The following is an 18,784-nucleotide window of genomic DNA, read 5'->3' on the forward strand; positions in this document are numbered from 1 at the left end:
CCCCTAACCCTGCTTTGTGTGCTGGACGCTGTGTGAGTTTGTCTTATACAGTATAAATACCTCATTTACACACACACATACTGTATATACTCACAGTGGCCGCACACGTTACCACCATGTCTGCGCTCCCTCATAACGGCACATGAAGAATAACTTCTCTCACTTTCACTGCCCCGTTTCTCTGTGGCATCTCTTGGATGATGTCATCGCATTAATTCAAGTTTATTTAGGAATCGACCGCAACGTCTCACCCCGACAGAGACATAAAAGTCAACGCGAGGCCTGCAAAAGCATTTTGCAGCAGTGCAGTAAATTCCTCACAGTATCAGTAAAGCCATATGTGAACCATTTGATAATGAGACCAACCAACGCAATACTGATTGGATTATCTTAACCCTTTGGATTAAATGGTTCTGAACAACAATCATGAGATTTTACTATCAACTGCTCACATACGGTATTTTACATTTGCTCTTGGAGTCTCATTCTATAGCAAATGCTAAGCTTTTTTTTTTTACTGTATAAACACACAGCAAACATTCCTCACGGTGTTCAAGTCAATTTATGCTGCATTCCATTTACATCAGAACTGAGAACTTGGAACTGGGAGTGACTGTACTGAGGTTTTTAAGTCCTAACTTAAGTTTAGCAGGCGGAACCTTTGGTCTCGTTGTAACCCGGACTCATTTATGTGACGTCCCACAAACAAAATCTACACTGGTGACAAGGTTTAGATAATAGGGCAGTTTCTGAGGGGCAAAGAGAAAACTTTGCAATGATTGAATGAACAACAAGCCGACGTCAGCCGAACGGAACAATGTGTGTTGTGTCTCAAAACGTTGGCAGGGGACAGCATTTGTATAGCTACAAAATGCTAAAAAATTGTTATTTTATTATTCAGTAAATGTTATACTTGACACATTGTTACAATTTCGTGAGCGTTGCGGGGCCCCCGGGAAATTTCTCCCTCCAAAGGGGGGCCCGACAGAAAAAGTTTGAGAACCACTGGGCTAGCTATTGTTAGCCGCTGTTAGCAACACCGCTCTATAACTTGGTATCTGCTTGGTATTTGGCGCACACAAACCCGCTAACTGTGCTCAGAGAGTTTCCTGTGTACGGAACGCTCCATGACCTCAGGAATGTCCGAGTACCTACTACAAATGGGACGCACAAACTACGCTGCATGTCGGGTGATAACAGTATGCATTCACTGACCTCTCTCTCTCTCGCTCTCTCTTTCTCTCTCCCATGTGTTTCTCAGTTGTGAGTCTGGAAGGCAGAGCCGTACATTTGGCCACCTTGGTGCAGGAGGCTGAGCAGAGGGTGTCAGAGCTTCAGGCCCAGGTGCGGAGCGAGGCTCCCTGTGAGCGGGAAGGATCTGACCGGGAAAGGCTGCTAAAAGCCTGGGAGTGGAGGCTTCGGCTCTTCCGTCGCATGCAGCTGGGCTTTGAGCATGCTAGTAAGCCCTCAGAGCAACTTTGATGTTACGGAGATTTTTTTTTTTTTTCACATGCTGAGGGAATTTCACACGTCAGATCAATACAGCAGTGCAGCAGTCATCTTTGGTTTTAATCCTTACACCCTTTCCTTTTTCTCTGCTGGCATTCTGGCAGCGCTGAGTTAAATGCTTCCACACTCGGCTGCATGTGTGTGCATGTGCTTTGTTTTCCTGCTTTCATTGTTTTATAATCATTTCATAACAGGCTCAGTGGCACAGCAGACTGCCACCTTGTGAAAACAGACATACTCACATGCATACTCTTCCAACCAAACAAGTCTTTGTACTTTCATACAAAATAGCCTTTTTTCCCTCACATTATAATTCAATGTGCACATGTCATTTGATTGTGAAAATTATACACCACATGTCAATGCGATGTTTTATATGGAAGAGGGAGATAAGGGCCACAGAGGAAAAAATATTTAAGTTCTGACTTTAAACTCAGAATTCTGAGAATAAAGTCAGAATTCTGAGAATAAAGTCAGAATTCTGACTTTAAAATCAGAAATTCTGATTCAGAATTATGTGAATAGTCAGAATTCTTATTTCAAACTCAGAAATTCTGAATTTAAACTCAGAATTCTGACTTTAAAATCAGAAATTCAGGCTTCAAACTCAGAATTCTGACTTTAAAATCAGATATTCTGACTCTGAGTTTAATGTCAGAACTCAAATATTTGTTTCCTCTGTGGCCCTTATCGTCTTCCGTAGTTTTAATAAGTAAATAAGTAGAGTAATAATCACATTTACAGTCCTGAAATAAATCCTCACTCTGTTGAATTGACGTTATTTTGTGAAGGTAACAAATCAGAGATGTGACCTCGTTGTCATTTTCACCCATTACTGACATTAAATCTGGAAAAAAAAAATGTACTACTTTAATTAGTTTAAAATTGTTCCATTTCTGACCACATTATTTGAAGGGTTCGAGCAACTGACATATTTGAGTCTGCTTCTATTGCCCCATCTATCGCTCTAACTCTGTCTGCCTGCCTGCCTCCTCAGACCCTCCAGACTCTCCCAGTGCAGTTTGCTTGTCTGTCAGCAGCAGCACCAGTCTAACAGTGGACTTCCAGGAACCTCTTTGTGTCAATTCTGCTGTGGTTACCAAGTACAAAGGTCAGCAACTGTGTCCATTCTATTGCTTCATTTAGAACATGCCACTCACTATCATCATATGTGAAGCTGTGGTGCACATTTTTCAATAGACCCACTTGAGCCGCCCCCTCCAATTTTGAGGTTACAGCCCAGAATAATTTGTTTACCACTAGAACCCATTAGTGCAGGAAGGGGGGTGAGTTAGCAGTAGCTTGACGTCTTACACTGTGACAATTAAAATAACACGAGCATGAGAGGTTGGGTGCTGAGGTACACCTTCTACTGCAGGATATTGCAAACTTCCTTTGATGATTTTAGGCTGAAAAACAGGGACAAGTTCTCTTCACCATGAATATTTGACTGGCATGGAATTCAAATTACAGTCATTTATCAACACTCGATCAGGCACGTGCAGGAGGGCCAGTCGTCTTAATGCAAACAATTGTTTGTATCGTACACCCACAGCTTGTGAGACTGTCAACATAGTGTTTTCAAGTGAACATTTGAAGCTTCCCTTGTGTGTGTGTGTGTGTTTGCAGTGTGTTGGAGTACTGCTCCATCATGCAGTCCTTTGCTGGGTGAGACGGTGGTGGAGGACATCAATCTGCTCCAGTGCAACATTACTGCGCTCACCTGTGTAAGTTGTACCAGGTTTCTGTCTCAACCATATAAATGACTTAGGGATGCAACGGCACAGTTTTCCCACGGTCCGTATGCGTCGCGGTTTCTGGGCCACGGTAACGGTGCGGTTTCGAAATCTTAATATAAAACTACTCAGACTAGCAAAGGCAATATTGCTTTGATGAAATCAAATCAAACCACAAACTTTATTTGAACAATAGTGCACCATCAGATCAAATTAAACAGCAAACATAAAACCACGCAAATTGCAAATTAAATATAAATATAAAGTTTAGTACTATCCAATAAAAATACAACAAAATATTAACTCACTCACAGAAACTACTTAACACCAACCGTGGCGTATCGAACGGTTCGGTAAAACACCAAATATTGTTGCATCCCGTATATAAATGTATGAACACAGACGAGCTGTGGATGTGCAGTGCAGTCGACTGCGCGCGGAACAATCACTGATCTGTTTTGTTTATTCAAGTAAAAATAGGTTTTGTTTTCTCCTCTCTTTATGTTACGGTTCAACACTTTTTACACCCCCCGTGTGTGAAATCTCTAAAGACAGGACGTGTCCTAGTGATATGTAAAGTATGATAAGTATGATAAGTTAAGAGTCAGGAAGAAACTATTGTATCACACCACTGTTGTGAGGTCACAGCAGTAGCTGCTGCCCTCAAAACAACGCCACGTCCAGACAGAAACGACACCAAACGTAAACAATCTTTTTCTTTTAGCCGTTTTCAAAAAGTTGCCGGAAATCAGGAAATATCGGGACACACACACAGAAGCACAGTGTGAGCGCAGCGCACACACACACACACATAAACGAGCTGTGGATGTGCAGTGCCGCAGACTGTGCGCGGAACAATCACTGATCTGTTTTGTTTATTCAAGTAAAACTGTTGTTTTGTTTTCTCCTCTCTTTATTTTACGGTTCACCTCGTGATAGCTAGCGTCTTTTCACACTGACAAGTAACTAGAAAACACGAGAAATTGACGCCGTCGTTTTCCTAAAGTAGCGTGTTCTCTGTCCGCACGGAAACATGAGGCTGGCGTTTTGAGACTTTCGTTTTGAGATTTTTTAGAACGCTGTCTCCATGTGGACGGAACGGCTCTCCAACAAAAGAAAAGTGTGCGTATTCATCTAAAGCTGTTTCTGTGTGGACGGCCCCTAATTGTGTCTTGCATGTACCGTATCACCTATCCCAGTGGATTTACACAGCTCTGCAAATAACCCTTTTTCACGTTTTTTAAATCAAACCAGAAAGGATATAATCTTGATTTATACGGTATGTATATTATGTCTGACAGAGCTACACAATACACCACTAAACTCTGGCTTCACCAGCTGTTGGTGCTGCCCAGTAAACAAATTAGATGTTCCTCTGCACCAGAGAGCCCCTGATATATTTACGTCAGCGTGTGTTTGTTCTCCTTTGAAACAATTCTTTACTACATACATCAGACACGGGATGCAGTCACCATCGATTCAAGGTTGCACATTCAATTCAGTCCGAGATGTACGTCCATGCCCAAAACACAATTGAAAACCTGGTGTGTTGCTTAAGTCTTGACTCACAGCCTCCAAAATGATAAAACAGAGCAGCTTGGTTGCCTGCCAGCTGATTTATGGTTGGCCTTTTTAAGCAGGCACGCAGACAAATGGACACTCTGTTGGTTGTTTGTTACTGTGTGGGAGAAGCCCACCCCTTGTAAGGCCCCCATTGCAAACCAAAGCTCATTTCTGTCACATGACAGGGGTCAAGGCGAGGTCAGGAAGTGTCAGCATCTGGTTTGATTGATCTGGCCAAGAAAGACGTAGACCTGCTGTCTGCACACTGGACACAGAGACGAGCTTCTTGATGTATCATTTAAATCTATCTCTTTCTCACACACACACACAGTATCCTTTTAAGGACTCTGCAGTGACTTCCATTCATTTATCCCTAACCTTAACCACGACTTGACTGTGTCCTGTCCTTTCAGGGGACTTATTATTACGTCCAAGTGTCTGCCTACAACATGAAGGGCTGGGGACCTCCAGTAGTTTCCACACCGGCCTGCGCTGCACCTTCCAGTAAGTTTCCATTGTGTGTGTATGTGTGTGTATATGTGTGTATGTTCTCACGTGCCAAGACTTCACATAAAGACACAAGACGTAAAACCTCCAGTCAACAACAGCAAGATGTGATCACCACTGTGTGTGTGTGTGTGTGTGTGTGTGTGTGTGTGTGTGTGTGTGTGTGAGTCCTGCATTAATTATGCAATCTCTCATAGCTTTCCCACACACATAAAGGAGCTCGGCCATTGCATCATCTCTTGTTGGCTCCTTTGATTGATTCAGTGGTTCCAGCATCATTCCAGTGTTGCTTTGACGATATTACGGAGGTGACAGCTGGGCGGCTCTCCTGCCAGCGGGCCGGGTAGTGGGACCCCCTCTGCGGACGTCATTGAGTGTAACCATAGACATCGTGTTAGGGGTTGGCTGGCAGAAGATGGTGCCTGAGTTCAGCCAAGAAGTTAACCGTGAAGTCATGTGCACGACAGCTGAGGTGTTGACTATCTGTCTGTCTGTCTGTTTATGCGTCTTTCTTTCCACTGAGCAATTGATCGGTCTATCTATCTGTCTGTCTGTCTGTTTATCTATCTGTCTGTCTGTGCTAAATAGCTAACTGGCTAGCTGTCTGTTTGTCTGTCTGTCCGGCCATCTATCTATCTATCTATCTATCTATCTATCTATCTATCTATCTATCTATCTATCTATCTATCTATCTATCTATCTATCTATCTATCTATCTAGCTATCTATCTATCTAGCTAGCTAGCTATCTAGCTAGCTAGCTACCTAGCTATCTAGCCATGCTAATTGGCTAGCCAGCTATCTAAGTTGCATTAGGGATGTAGACGTAACTACGAAAACAGCTCAGTTTCCAAAGGCAACTGTTGCGTCCTCATTCGGAGTAAAGTAACCTGGATTTAAACATTTAATTAGCATACTGGGACCACGCCACGGAAGGTGTTGCCTTCCATGTATGATGGTGGACATTATCTATCTATCTGTCTGTCTGTCTGTCCACCAACCAAAACCATTTAAAAAATAAGTAGATTAGAGACATTTTGTAATCTGTAGTTTTAAGACTCTTCCTCGTTTAGTGCATATTCATTCATTCATAAACAAACAAAATAATACATACTGTACATGTTTTGTGTGATTCTCAACAGTTGCTGTTTGTGTGTTGTGTAGTCAGTACACACATTGAAAGAGAGTGAACATAGGTGCTGTGATTGTCGGTGTCTTGGCACACTCATAGTACATCTGGGGAACACATGAACATGTTTGTCCTCATCAGTGTGTGTGTGTGTGTGTGTCTTCATTTTGAGAAACTGGGCTTTCCCTCACTTTTTTCGTACTGTCCACCTCCCTCGCTGCCATCTCCCTCCCTCTCTCAGAGCTAATTTCGATGTTGCGTGTTTGTGTTTTCCATTTGGTCCTACCACTGGAAATATTTGCATGTCTGTGCTGCAGCATGCGGCGCAGCCCCAACAGTGGGGGCCTTATACAAGCCCATGGACGCCCATTAAAGGGCCCGCTTGTCCTGTTGAGACAGGCACCTTTCTGGGAATAGAGCTCACCGTGTTTCAGGGGCCTCCCTCCGGGGGCTCCAGAAGACGGAGTTGGGCTGGGGGTGTGTGTGTGTGTGTGTGGGGGTTTGGAGGCGGGCGTGGAGTTATCACTGACATCCTTCAACAAGCAAGCAAAGATGCAGTCTTGCTAACACAAAAGGGGGAATGTTTTGAAGAATAATGTCCTACGTAGTCGTCTGTGACAGGGAAAGACACGGTTTGGTGTGTTTTTGTGTTTTTATGATGAGACTTTGCCTGATACACAAAAACAAAGAAAGGTACAAAGACATGGAGGAAGAGAAGGAGTCATTACTTTAAAATGGAACTTACTTTACTCACTGTGTGTCACTTCAGCAGGTGGACCTGGGATCCGTGAAAATAACTTTTTTTTAACATTCCCATGTTCATGTGGCTGCTCTGCCCTCAGGTGTTTTATTTCCGCCCCTGTATTAGCTGTGTATAGAGCACAACAACACCATGGAGCTCAGTGACAATGTTACAGTGGTTCCTAATCATGTCTTGTAAAAAGTAAGGATTGCCTCAACATTCATGCGTATAGTTGAATGTGCAACCTAGCATTGATGCAGGAATTAACTGAAGATGAACAAGATGAACGAGAAAAGAGCATTTTTCTCCCTTCTGGTCTTAAGTTCCCAACCTATGTGTCAGTAAGCGAATGATGGTGGAACATACCAAAACAGGATTAAAGATTACTATTTAACGACTATTTAAGATGATATGTTATTTTAAATGAAAGATTGTTAGACTTACATTTCTACTACAATAAGTAGATAACAGCTCCACATGACGTTGACATGATATTGAACACTTGTCAAAATGGAGTGATACCCTTTGGTCCTCACTGTGTCTGACTCTGCAGGTTGGAGAGACATCGATGGTCGTGCTCCGCGACAGAGAGGCCAGAAGGAGACGCTGGACCAGCTGCTGGGACAGATAAAAGAATCTCACCGTCACTGCGTCTGCCATGGTATCAGCAGCTCTGTGATCATGTGATCAAACAGCAATACGAGCGCTTTAACATTCCCAGTGAAACCTAATCCTCCAATCTGACCATGTTCTCGTTTAACTAAATATGAGCATGTAATACCTGGTGTATGTAGTTTGACTTGGGTTCAAATGATGGAATTACATGCAGTAAATTCAGTAACACTTTAGATTTAGACACAAATTCAACCTTCATTAGATGCTTATTAGCATGAAAATGAGTCATTATTAAGTACTTATTAATGCCTTATTATAAAATGAGTAATCCATTACCTAAGAGTTTTCCCTCAATAACCTCAGAATTATTGCTTATTAGTAGTGAGGAAGTTGTTGTATATCAATTACGATCTTAATATGCTTTGCTTAAATAGTACTTAATAATAAATACTTAATAAGTAGGTATTATTAAGTACTTAATAATGACTCATGTAAGTCATTTGCATGCTAATAAGCAACTAATTAATGCTGAATATGTGTTCCCTCATCTAAAGTGTTGGGGTAAATTCTAAGGGAGAATAACAGTTTGAGAGTACAGGGCTACACTTGACCCCTAACCTGACGCAAAGTTGAAGCTTGAGTTTCTGACATTTTCACTGCACCTGCCGTATGTTACACAAACACATCTGAATTCAAACGTGTCAAACGTGAGAAGAGGACGCTTCAAAGAAACGCACCACCAAGTGTTGTTTTGTCTCACCTCGACAGACACTTTACAATTTCAGACACGACAAGTACGCTGGGGTCGGTGAGGGGCGGGGGGAGCAGGCGGGGGGGTGGGTCATACTCAAGACGACACGTTGCCTCAAAAATAATGTCTCAACGTCTGCGTCTTTCCATGACTCAGCCCTTCCTCCTTTGAAAACGTCTCACTCTCGGTGACAAAATGCAGATCAGCCTGTCTCGCACACGAGCTGTTTATATCTCCAAACACTGGCGGCAGTAAGTGTGTCTCACGAGTGTCAGGACCTGTCCATACTGCCTCTTTTATATGACGAACAAGTCGCATGTCTTTTTCTATCACACCCACACGGCCAAACGCAAACACCCACTTACTATTGTCCACTGTGGCCAGACGCGTTTGCCACTGGGCAAAACGCAGTATAATAGTCGGTATTGAGTGGCCCCCGAGTTCCTAAGACGGTGACTGATTGTGCTTGAGAGTTCAGGCACGGTAGCCAAGGTGGCGTGTCCCGGGGTCATGTTTGTTATTCCTGTAAGAGACGAGTCTTGGGCTGGAGTCAGGAGAGAGCATAAATTAACAGTGACTGCTGCTGCTGCTGCTGCGTCACACCCCCGCCAACCCCCATGGCCCGCCAGTCATCCTGTCTACTGTCCATACATATACAACCAGATAGCTAGACAGGCGTACACATAGATGGATGTGTATATGAACAGACACAAATATTCCTCTACATGCTCACTTTCAAATCAGTCCTTCTCCCACATGACCCCGTCCCCCCCGTCGCCGTCCCCAGCATATAGCCCATGCCACCTTCTCTTGTCCAAACACTATTAATTAAACTTTGAAAGAGGCCTTGACTAAAACAGGCACCCCAGCAGTCAGCCCAACTTGTCTGTCTTACTCAGTGTCAAACAGAAGCTGAGGCCACAGCGACTGGAGAGAAACGCGGGGAGGTGAGAGGGGTCAAGGGGTGCTGTTTTTTTTGTTACTCCACCTCGACTCGTCCACCTGAAGAGAAAATTAGTTCTTTTTGGGTCCTGAATGGGGGGATTTATTGACTTTAAGTGGCCTGGGGCTGAAGTAAGATCACCTGGGAGGGGAGGAGAGGGGAGGAGAGGGGAGGCCAGTCTGCGAAGGGTTTGGGACTCGAGGTTTCTAATGAGTTGGGAGGTGCGCTATCTCACCAACAGGCGCCCATAAAAACACACACATACATATATACCCACACCTCCTTCTCTCACCCCAACCCCTTGCAGGCCCACTAAAAATAAACATGTCCCCACAGACTTAACTGACCTCCCTGTCAGTGAGTGGCAAAGGGTTAAGACACACACAGAATTTACTACAGCTCCTTGGCTGCACTCATATGGCTGTAGCTCAAGTTATGCCATATGCATGTAAACACACACACACACACACACACACACACACAGTCAGTATTCCTGTGGGACATGAGCGCTAGTGGTTCCCTCAAGGCCCATAGTCTGCAGTTGGCAGCCAGCATGACTGTCAAATGGTGCCGCGCCACTGGAGCGCATGAAATGTTGAAAAACATTCCCCTCCAACCGTGTTTTTGGACGTGTCAAGTTTGTTGTCAATTAACTAACAGCCTGCCACTGAAAGAGATATTTCTAGGGTTTGTCAGGACCGAGGTATTCATTGGTCCTGGCTGGAGGAGTTTGTCACCAATGTCCTCACTTCCACACTAAGAGCCTCGGTGTAATCGTTTCACAAAATGGGACTCTGTCAAACTGTTAGCATAGGAATTAGCAAGTGCTGTCAGTTAGGCGCGTTATTAACGGCGTTAACGCAAACCTATTTTAACGGAGTCCATTTTCTTATCGCAAGGTTGACGTTGTTTTTGCCCTAGCAAACTTTTGCTATGCAACAACTACAACACCACACCGGATCTAGCTAGACCAGAAACTAGTGTTGGAGTACTCAAGATCGGTCTTGGTCTCGAGACCACTTTTTGAAGGTCTTGTCTCGGAATCGACAAAGCGGACCCAGGATTTTATTTCAAGACCGTTCAAGACCACAACTGTAGGGATATCAATAAATTGTGGATGAACGTGTTAATATCATTACTGTGATTTTGTGTAAATCATATTGCTTCAGGTACAACCAATAACTTTGACTTATTTATCATTTGAAATTTTTCTCACCGTTAGCGGCTGTCACCCCTCCTGCCCCCTTTCACACGCCCCCCCACAAAAGTGCATGTGAGTGACAGGAGAAGAGGCCGTGAGAAGATGTCAGCTGACTCATCCATAATAAAATGTGGTACCCTGAACCACAAAGATTTTTGTGCATAAAGACCTCCAAAAGAAAACACAGCGCAACATGTAAAGTCTTGGTCTTGTCTCGGTCTGGACTCCTCAAAGTCTTGGTCTTGTCTTGGTCTCGATACACTGTGATCTTGGTCTCGACTTGGTCTCGGTTTAGGTGGTTAGCTCGCTAGCTCCTTTAGCTCGGATTAAACCGCGGGACTCCGCCTGCTTTGAAGAACGGCACTTTATTCACACACTGCAGGCTGATACACAGCCTCTCTTATTATTGTGCGGCTCTCAAAATAAGAGCAATAAGTCAAAATGTGCAGGTGACAGAGATATTGTCTCAATAAAAAAAACATATTTTTCCACACTTTTCCATGTTGATAAGAGCATTAAAATGAGAAAAAAATAACGGGACATTTAGAAAAGATAACAATGCGATTAATTGCGAGTTAACTATGACATTAATTTGATTAATCGCGATTAAATATTTGAATCGTTTGACAGCACTAGAACTAACTCTCGTCTTCCATGTCAACACAGAACAATGCAAAGCTCCAGCACAAGGCAGGAAGCACTCGGTGTCCAAAAGCCTGCGGCACCTCTTCCAAGCTACCAACAAGTTTGTTAAAACCTTGAAAAGGTTCGTCTTTGTTTTTGCACAGTTTGTCACCAGTGACTATTGTGTCATGATTTCTCTGCCAGCACCAACATCACATTTGTATCATGTACATGTTTCCGTTGCCTCTCTACAGAGGTCTCTACCTGACGTCCATATTCTACAGAGATGACAACGTGTTGGTGACTCCAGAGGACCAGATTCCGATTGTGGAGGTTGAAGATTCATACTCCAGTTCACTCATGCAGGACTTCCTCTGGTTTACCAAGGTAGACACACAGCTGTGGAAATGATTCTCAAAAGTAGTAAACGCGACTTACTACATGTACGTTAACGTGAGGTACATGTGTTTCTGTGTGCTCTCTGTCCGTGCACCAGATGTCCTTTCTGTGGGAGGAGATTCCCTGGCTGCAGCAGTGTCTTAGCTCCTCCCAGTCTTCTTGTTCCTGTACCCTGCAGACACGCCTCAAGATGCTGCAGGCTGTCTCCCATCTGCAGGTAAGCTCCAGTGTGGAACTTCAAGTGTATCTAGTAATATTATGGCATATTTCCACCGGCTCTACTCGCCACGGCACGGCACAGTTTAGTACCTACTCAACGTGGGCGGAGTCATCACTGCACGGCTGCGTGAAACTGAATTGTTAAGTAGCATTAACTGATCTACAGTTCGGCATTTGTTCGGCTTGATTTCTGTGTCGGCCGTCTCTTCGTGTGACTGCACTCTGGCCACTCAGTCGGACCAATCATCACATAGTATTTACTGAGCACGTTTGGAGCAACTACTAAAAATAGTACCAGGTACTATGCTAGTGGAAACGCTACCGCGGCGAGGCGAGTAGAGCCGGTGGAAATACGCCAATAGTTGCTGATCCAGGCGGAAATCTTCACAGTTTAGTGCAAAGTATTAAAACACTCTTTGTGATAACACCAGCTAATGTTTTCAAATGATGCTACTGTACACTGAATGTACAATGGATGTTATTCTATGCGTCGTTCTCTCTGAAAAAAGAAAAGAAAAGAAACAAGTATTGGATCAGAACTCTTATTATCTGCTGTCTTGTCTCAGGGAATGCTTGGAACCCAGGATCTTGGTCAGGTGTACCTTGAGCCAATCAAAGACAAGCATGGCAACGCCCTGCTGGTTCTCCTCAAAGACATGAATGCCGGTCCCAACCTGGACGGGGTACGCTGGACACAGCTCAGCAAACTCCAGCTCCAACGGAAGTCCATCTCATCCCCTGAGGAGCCCACTGCCTTAGACATGCTCCTCATCACACTGCATGTGAGTGCTACAGGAACACACAGCTGGTAATGGTACTGCCAGCAGTGGTTGTTGATTTATCTCCAGAGATTAAGGAAGATAAAAACAGCAGAAAGAGTGGAAAAGTCTTATGATGCACATTCATTCAAATTCAGATTTCCAGGTCAAATATTTGCATCTTCAGCTTGAAAGACACTTTTTTTGTTGTGTAATTTCAGTGTGATGGACAAGAGATTATTGAACTGATTATTGTTGTGTGTTGCAGTCCATGCTGTGTGCTTGTTTTGTTCACAGTGGCTACAATCAGGAACAAAACCGCACGTTGATTTTGACTATGTCGCCTTTGTTACAGTGGTGTTTTGTCTCCATTGTGAGTTGTTTTTTCCTTGTGGTTGCAAAACAATGGTGGAGATTATCTTCAGCAAAACCACCGTTTTCTCAAATCTTTGTTTACTGGGTTATAAACAAACTGTGATGCTAAATGGTTTGTATTCATAAAGCACTTTTCAGGTTTGATGACCACTCAAAGACATTCACATCTTTCATACCCATTCACACGCTGCCAGAGTTATGTGCCTTGCCCAGAGACACATCAGCATGTAGACTCGCAGAGCCAGTAATCCGACCCTCGACTTCCTCTACCGCTCATCCACCATCGCCTCATATCATATAATGGAATACATAGAAATGCACGGATGGGCGGTTTTTTCAATGTTCGATGAAAACAGCATGACAGCACCATCAGACCATCTCCTTGCCTCGTTTCAGGAGAAGCTGGCTTATCATAGACGGAGCAAGAAGCTGCTTTCTCCAGGGTTGTACCTGGGCTATCTGAAGCTGTGTACATCAGTGGAGCAGATCAGGGTCCTGGTGCCGCAGAAACTTCCCAACATCCTCTGTCATACAAAAATCCGGGACAACAGCAACGTGTCCAGGTGGGGAACAACAGACCGGAGATTTAGCAGTGTGCCTTTGAAGGTCACACAGTGTTTCAAAGTGTTTCTTTTCATATTTATAGTAGTTTTGTCCCAACAGCTGATTCCAACAATGAGAAGACACGTGTGCACTTACTGGAAGTGTGTGTGTGTGTGTGTGTGTGTGTGTGTGTGTGTGGTTTCAGAGAGGAGTGGCAATGGCTGCAGGCCCTCAGCTCTCTTGAGGAGTCGTTGGAAATGGATCTCGACGTGCAGAGTGCTCCACATTGCCTCCTACAGGACCTGCGCAACGCCATCAAGGAGTTGATGGCACACATCAACATCCCTGGGAATCAGGTGAGAGTGAGGCCAGGATCGCAGACCGTGTGACCTCATCAAGATTCAGAAGAAGTCAAAAGAAGCCAAGTTCCAGAGGCGAGCAGTAGCAACGGCTCAAAGCTATGAAATGATTCCACATGATACTGAGCCAGCCTCTGGTTAGACCACTAATTCTACATGATTTCTGTAAAAGAACACGGCGTGAATTCCAGCAATCATCGTCCATGTGGCTTTAAACTACTGTTCCACCCATGACTCTGCTACTATGTGGAGTGACATGTAAAAAAAAACATGAACATATGCTCGTTTATGCAAATAAGACTGAAATATTAACATTGATGTTAAAAGGCTTAAAAACAACACCTACACAATAAAGCACTGTAGTGTAACCATGGATTATAGCAAACCTGTTGCCATATTCTTTATTTTACATTCCACCATCTGCATTTAAGTATGTAGCTTTGTATTTTAGATATTTAAATGAGTAAAAATGTACTTTATGGTCCATGAGTATCTGTGATAAAAACAAATCTTTACTACAGTATAAAATAAAAAGTCATCTTAAATAATGAAAGAGTAAGAGCTCAGTAGGAAACTATGTTAGTGTTATTTGAAGGTACTGTCTGTGTGTGTCTAGGCACAGGATTTCCGCATATATAGCCAAGAAGTTTTGGAGTTAGGGGAGAAAGTGTCCTTCTTGCTCCTCCTGCCTCCCTCAGACGAGGTCTGCTCAGCCCCTGGTCAGAACAACCCATACTCCCCCCGCTCTGGCTTCCTCACCCTGCCCCTGCAAACCTTTGAACTGGGTCAGTATTACAAACTCATCAGCAGACGCGAGACACCAACTGTCGAGAATCTAGATGTTTCTGCAAACACGGACACAGCATTTTGACTTCTCTCTCTCTCGACTCCTTCTTCTCCCACAGTCCACTTTAATGCCTATTGCCCGAGTTTCATAGGCCAGTACTGCAGAGTGTCAGCTTTGCTGGAGCTGGAGGCGCTCGTGTCCCAGCAGGCACTGAGAGAGGCCTTCTCCGAGGCCGAGCTCCTTGTTGCTAAGAAGAAACATCACGAGGTCCAGGAATACATACAGGTAGGAGCACTGTAAGAAAGAGGACGTCCTCCTTCTAACGCGTGATGGTATGAGGTATGATTATCAGCACTGTGTGCACCATCTGCACCAAGACCGAGCTTGAGACGTGGTCTTCAAACTTTTCTGAGGTCAAAGTCCACTGTGTATTTTAACTTAAGTTCTGGGATTTCAAACAAAATCATAAAATAGCAGGTTTGAACTTCATGGAAATCGCTGATTTTGCTGTGAGTTAGTGAGTTTTTCAGTTAATGTAAATGTAATGATTTAAGTTGGACTACATTTATTAGGTGAGTCCCTTGTTAGCTCAGGTAGCTCCGACTGGTTCTTGGCTACTCTTCACTTCAAAGTCGACCTTAGTTCAGGAGTTATCTACTGTTGGAATAGCGTTGTTGTGTTCCGAATTGAAACATCTGGGAGTTGAATCCAAATGAATGTGCGAGATGATGTTGTGTTCTCACGCTCTGAACTCTACAACAGCAAATGGAGGAGGTGTGGCGGGATGTGAGGTGGATAATGGATGCCTTGCAGCACGCCCGCTACAAGCAGCCCACAGGAGGCATTTCCATAAGCTGGATCATTGACTTCTCTAAGGAAGTGCTGCTTGAAAAGCCTCCGTCCACCTCCTCCCAACCAGACTTCATGCCCTCGCCCATACCTTCACCTGAACCCTGCCGCAAACACTCAGGTCAGACCCGAATGGACAAACCTGTTAACGTTTCTGAGGCTGCAAGACGCCACAGTTTAATTTACAATAACATCTAATAGGTGATTTGTAAGTAAGCTATGTTCCTGATTTTGCAGATTTTGCTGGACTGTCAGATGAGGAGGGCTCCTCTGAGGTCTTTCTCACAACTGACAGTGACTATGACTCCAGTCGAGCCCAGAGCCCGCGAGAACTGGACCTCCTGCCCCCATCGCCACTTTCCTCCTCCACCCCCATGGAACCTTGTGGTTACCTACGCAGTGATGAGAGCAGCTCAGGAGGAGGGACGTGTCTTGGCGGCAGTGGACGTGGAGGGCGGGCACGGAAGGATTCCACACCAGACGTCCTGCAGGCCTCCGAGCTGCCGCACGGGAGGGAAGGGGAATGGTGTGGAGGAGGGGGAGGAGTTCGATGTGGAGGAGAAAGGCGGAGGGGGCCCCCAGAGCTGTTTGACAGTGACTTCATCCTGCCCAGCAGGCAGATTGAGCTGTTGCACATCACAGAGAAGAGACAGGCCTTCTGTGTGAGAACCAGCAGCCTGGAGTTTCCCTCCGCCACCTCAGCGCACCACCAGCCTTACTCCTCCCACACTGCGTACCACTCACCCGCCACTTCGCCACAGCGAAGGTGGCACAGACCCTCGTCAGTGGACCGGTGTTGTTCCGCCGAGCACTGCTCGCCGCGGCGTCCGCCTGCTCGGACATTATCTGAGGACAGTGGCACACAGAGACTGTCCTCATCGTCACCTGCTGCCCTCTGGAAGGATTGTCATGCCACGCTCAGAGTGTACCCACAGTATAACACAGGCCTGCCCAAGGACACCAGTGTTAAGGTAATGAATAGCGCTGTCAGTGAAACGCGTTATTAACGACAACAAACCCGCTTGAACGGCGTCAATGTTTTATCGCGAGATTAACGTTCTTTTTGGCCGAGCGAACTTTGTAGTTTTTTTCACACGCTGTTGCGACAACTAGAAACGTTAGAAAAACTACAACACCACACCGGATCTAGCTAGAGCCGCCAGAGAGTACTAAGCTAACGTTCTGTTTTGAGTGGATGGCGAGCGCCGTGCGCTTCTCCGTCTCCGCCTGGATCATTTCTCCACACTCCCCACATCCAAGTCATGATGTATGCAGCGTTAGCAACCAAGCTGGCAGACCCCCGAACCGCAGTAAGGAGACCACAGAAGACCGCTAGCTCCTTTAGCTCGGATTAGCTCGTTTAGGGCAACAACACATTAAACCGCGAGACTCCGTCTGCGTTGAAGAACGCCACTTTATTCGCACACTGCAGGCTGATACACAGCCTCTCTTATTATTGTGCGCCGCTCACAATAAGAAGAAAAGAGAATAAAAAAAACATTAGCACAAAGGAAGCAGATCCACTTGTCTATGTTTATAAGAGCATTAAAATCAGACAAAATAATGGGACAAAAAGAAATCAAGGGACATTTAGAATAGATAAAAATGTGCGACTAATCGCGAGTTAACGTTGACATTAATGCGATTAATTTTAATCGTTTGACAGCACTAGTAATGAGTATGTTTTGGTCGTGTTTTCGATTAATGCATTAATTTTAATCGTTTGACAGCACTAGTAATGAGTAATGTTTATTAATCGCAGTTAACGCGACATTAATGCATTAATTTTAATCGTTTGACAGCACTAGTAATGAGTATGTTTTGTCGCGGTTTGCGATTAATCGCGAGTTATTTGTTAATTGAGTAATTAATGTTTGAATCGCTTGACAGCACTAGTAATGAGTATGTTTTGGTCGTGTTTGCGATTAATCGCGAGTTAACGTTGACATTGATGCGATTAATTTGAATCGTTTGACAGCACTAGTAATGAGTATGTTTTGGTCGTGTTTGCGATTAATCGCGAGTTAACGTTGACATTAATGCGACAGCACTAGTAATGAGTATGTTTGTGTTTTGTGAACAAACACTAAATGCATTCCTTGCCCTGTGTGTCAGCTTTGTGTGACTCCAGACACGTCAGCACAGGAGATGGTCCAGTTAGTGGTCCAGGAGATGAACATTGTCTCGCGGCGTGTCTTCAGTGGCAGCGGCGAACAGCATCAGCAGTGCGTCCACTACGGCCACGAACAGCTGAAGCACTTTGGCCTCGTGCTGGTGGTGGACGACAGAGAGAAGTGGCTCCAGGATGACTTCTGTCCACTGGAGCTCCAAAACCCGTGGCTGAGGGGCAAACTGTGTGTTCGCATTAAGGAGTATTCACCACTAGCGCTCCAAAACAGCCGGGCCACCACAGTGTGACACTTGCATGCATTTTCTCCACTGATGAATGCATATTGAAATTGGAGAATTGTTACCGTTGTACAAACTCCTTTTCTTGGTGTGTTGTATGTGTTGTGTTATATGACTTTAACTGTAGTTATAACATGATGTATGTTTTGAAACACGACACCGAGAATCTGTTTCCATGAAATATTTTCTCCCATACATAAGAGTGTGTTTTTTTTTTTTTTATGAACATCAGAGACCCTCATATGGACACCAAATGAACAATAACAAAATGGAACAAAGAAAATAGTTTTTGTGCTGTCAGATATCGTCGGGGGGAAAAGCTTGTGATGCTCAGTAAGATTAATTGAGCGTCACTTTTGACTTCTGGAATTATTGATGTCGGCACATTGGACCGTCGGGCACTTTGCCAAACTGATGTGGGCAGTATCTTCGGCTCCTCAGGCTCACATGCTCCTTGTGCCATTACCAGAGAACTGTCGGCTGCAGCTGTCCAGCCTCATGTTCCCAGGATGTGGGCTCTGGACCTGACCCAGAGGGGTGGAAGGAAGGCAGAAGAGGGAGGGGTCAGAGTGGGGGCTGGCTTCTCCACTCTGGGATGCAATCAGCCCAACATCAACTGCTTTTGGCCACTGTACTGAATGTGAGTCAAGACGCCAAGCAAAGGGAGACAGACATTATCAGAGAACTATGGTGTGAGAGAGAGACAGAGGAGTATTTTAGAAACCTGGTGCTGGATTTTTGCCTGCTTCTTCCTCCTTTTTACAGCA

At 44.6% G+C, this 18,784-nt stretch overlaps 1 protein-coding gene across 4 annotated transcripts in view; it reads left to right on the plus strand.

Moving 5' to 3' along the window:
• LOC122759595 (ankyrin repeat and fibronectin type-III domain-containing protein 1) overlaps positions 1-18,570 on the plus strand; it is a 133,502-nt gene extending 114,932 nt beyond the window's left edge. For all 4 annotated transcript variants that reach the window (XM_044014527.1, XM_044014528.1, XM_044014526.1 and 1 more), the window contains 16 exons: positions 1,262-1,459; positions 2,507-2,620; positions 3,139-3,236; positions 5,222-5,312; positions 7,739-7,846; positions 11,362-11,461; positions 11,574-11,706; positions 11,816-11,935; positions 12,504-12,719; positions 13,467-13,633; positions 13,819-13,969; positions 14,589-14,757; positions 14,878-15,044; positions 15,522-15,729; positions 15,846-16,579; positions 17,724-18,570. In XM_044014527.1, the coding sequence (XP_043870462.1) occupies positions 1,262-1,459; positions 2,507-2,620; positions 3,139-3,236; positions 5,222-5,312; positions 7,739-7,846; positions 11,362-11,461; positions 11,574-11,706; positions 11,816-11,935; positions 12,504-12,719; positions 13,467-13,633; positions 13,819-13,969; positions 14,589-14,757; positions 14,878-15,044; positions 15,522-15,729; positions 15,846-16,579; positions 17,724-18,026 (3,077 nt within the window). In that variant the 3' untranslated portion in view covers positions 18,027-18,570. The remainder of the gene's footprint in view (positions 1-1,261; positions 1,460-2,506; positions 2,621-3,138; positions 3,237-5,221; positions 5,313-7,738; positions 7,847-11,361; positions 11,462-11,573; positions 11,707-11,815; positions 11,936-12,503; positions 12,720-13,466; positions 13,634-13,818; positions 13,970-14,588; positions 14,758-14,877; positions 15,045-15,521; positions 15,730-15,845; positions 16,580-17,723) is intronic.
• Positions 18,571-18,784: the final 214 nt, after the last annotated feature.

The sequence above is a fragment of the Solea senegalensis genome, linkage group LG18 (genome assembly GCF_019176455.1).
Source record: "Solea senegalensis isolate Sse05_10M linkage group LG18, IFAPA_SoseM_1, whole genome shotgun sequence".
NCBI lineage: Eukaryota > Metazoa > Chordata > Actinopteri > Pleuronectiformes > Soleidae > Solea > Solea senegalensis.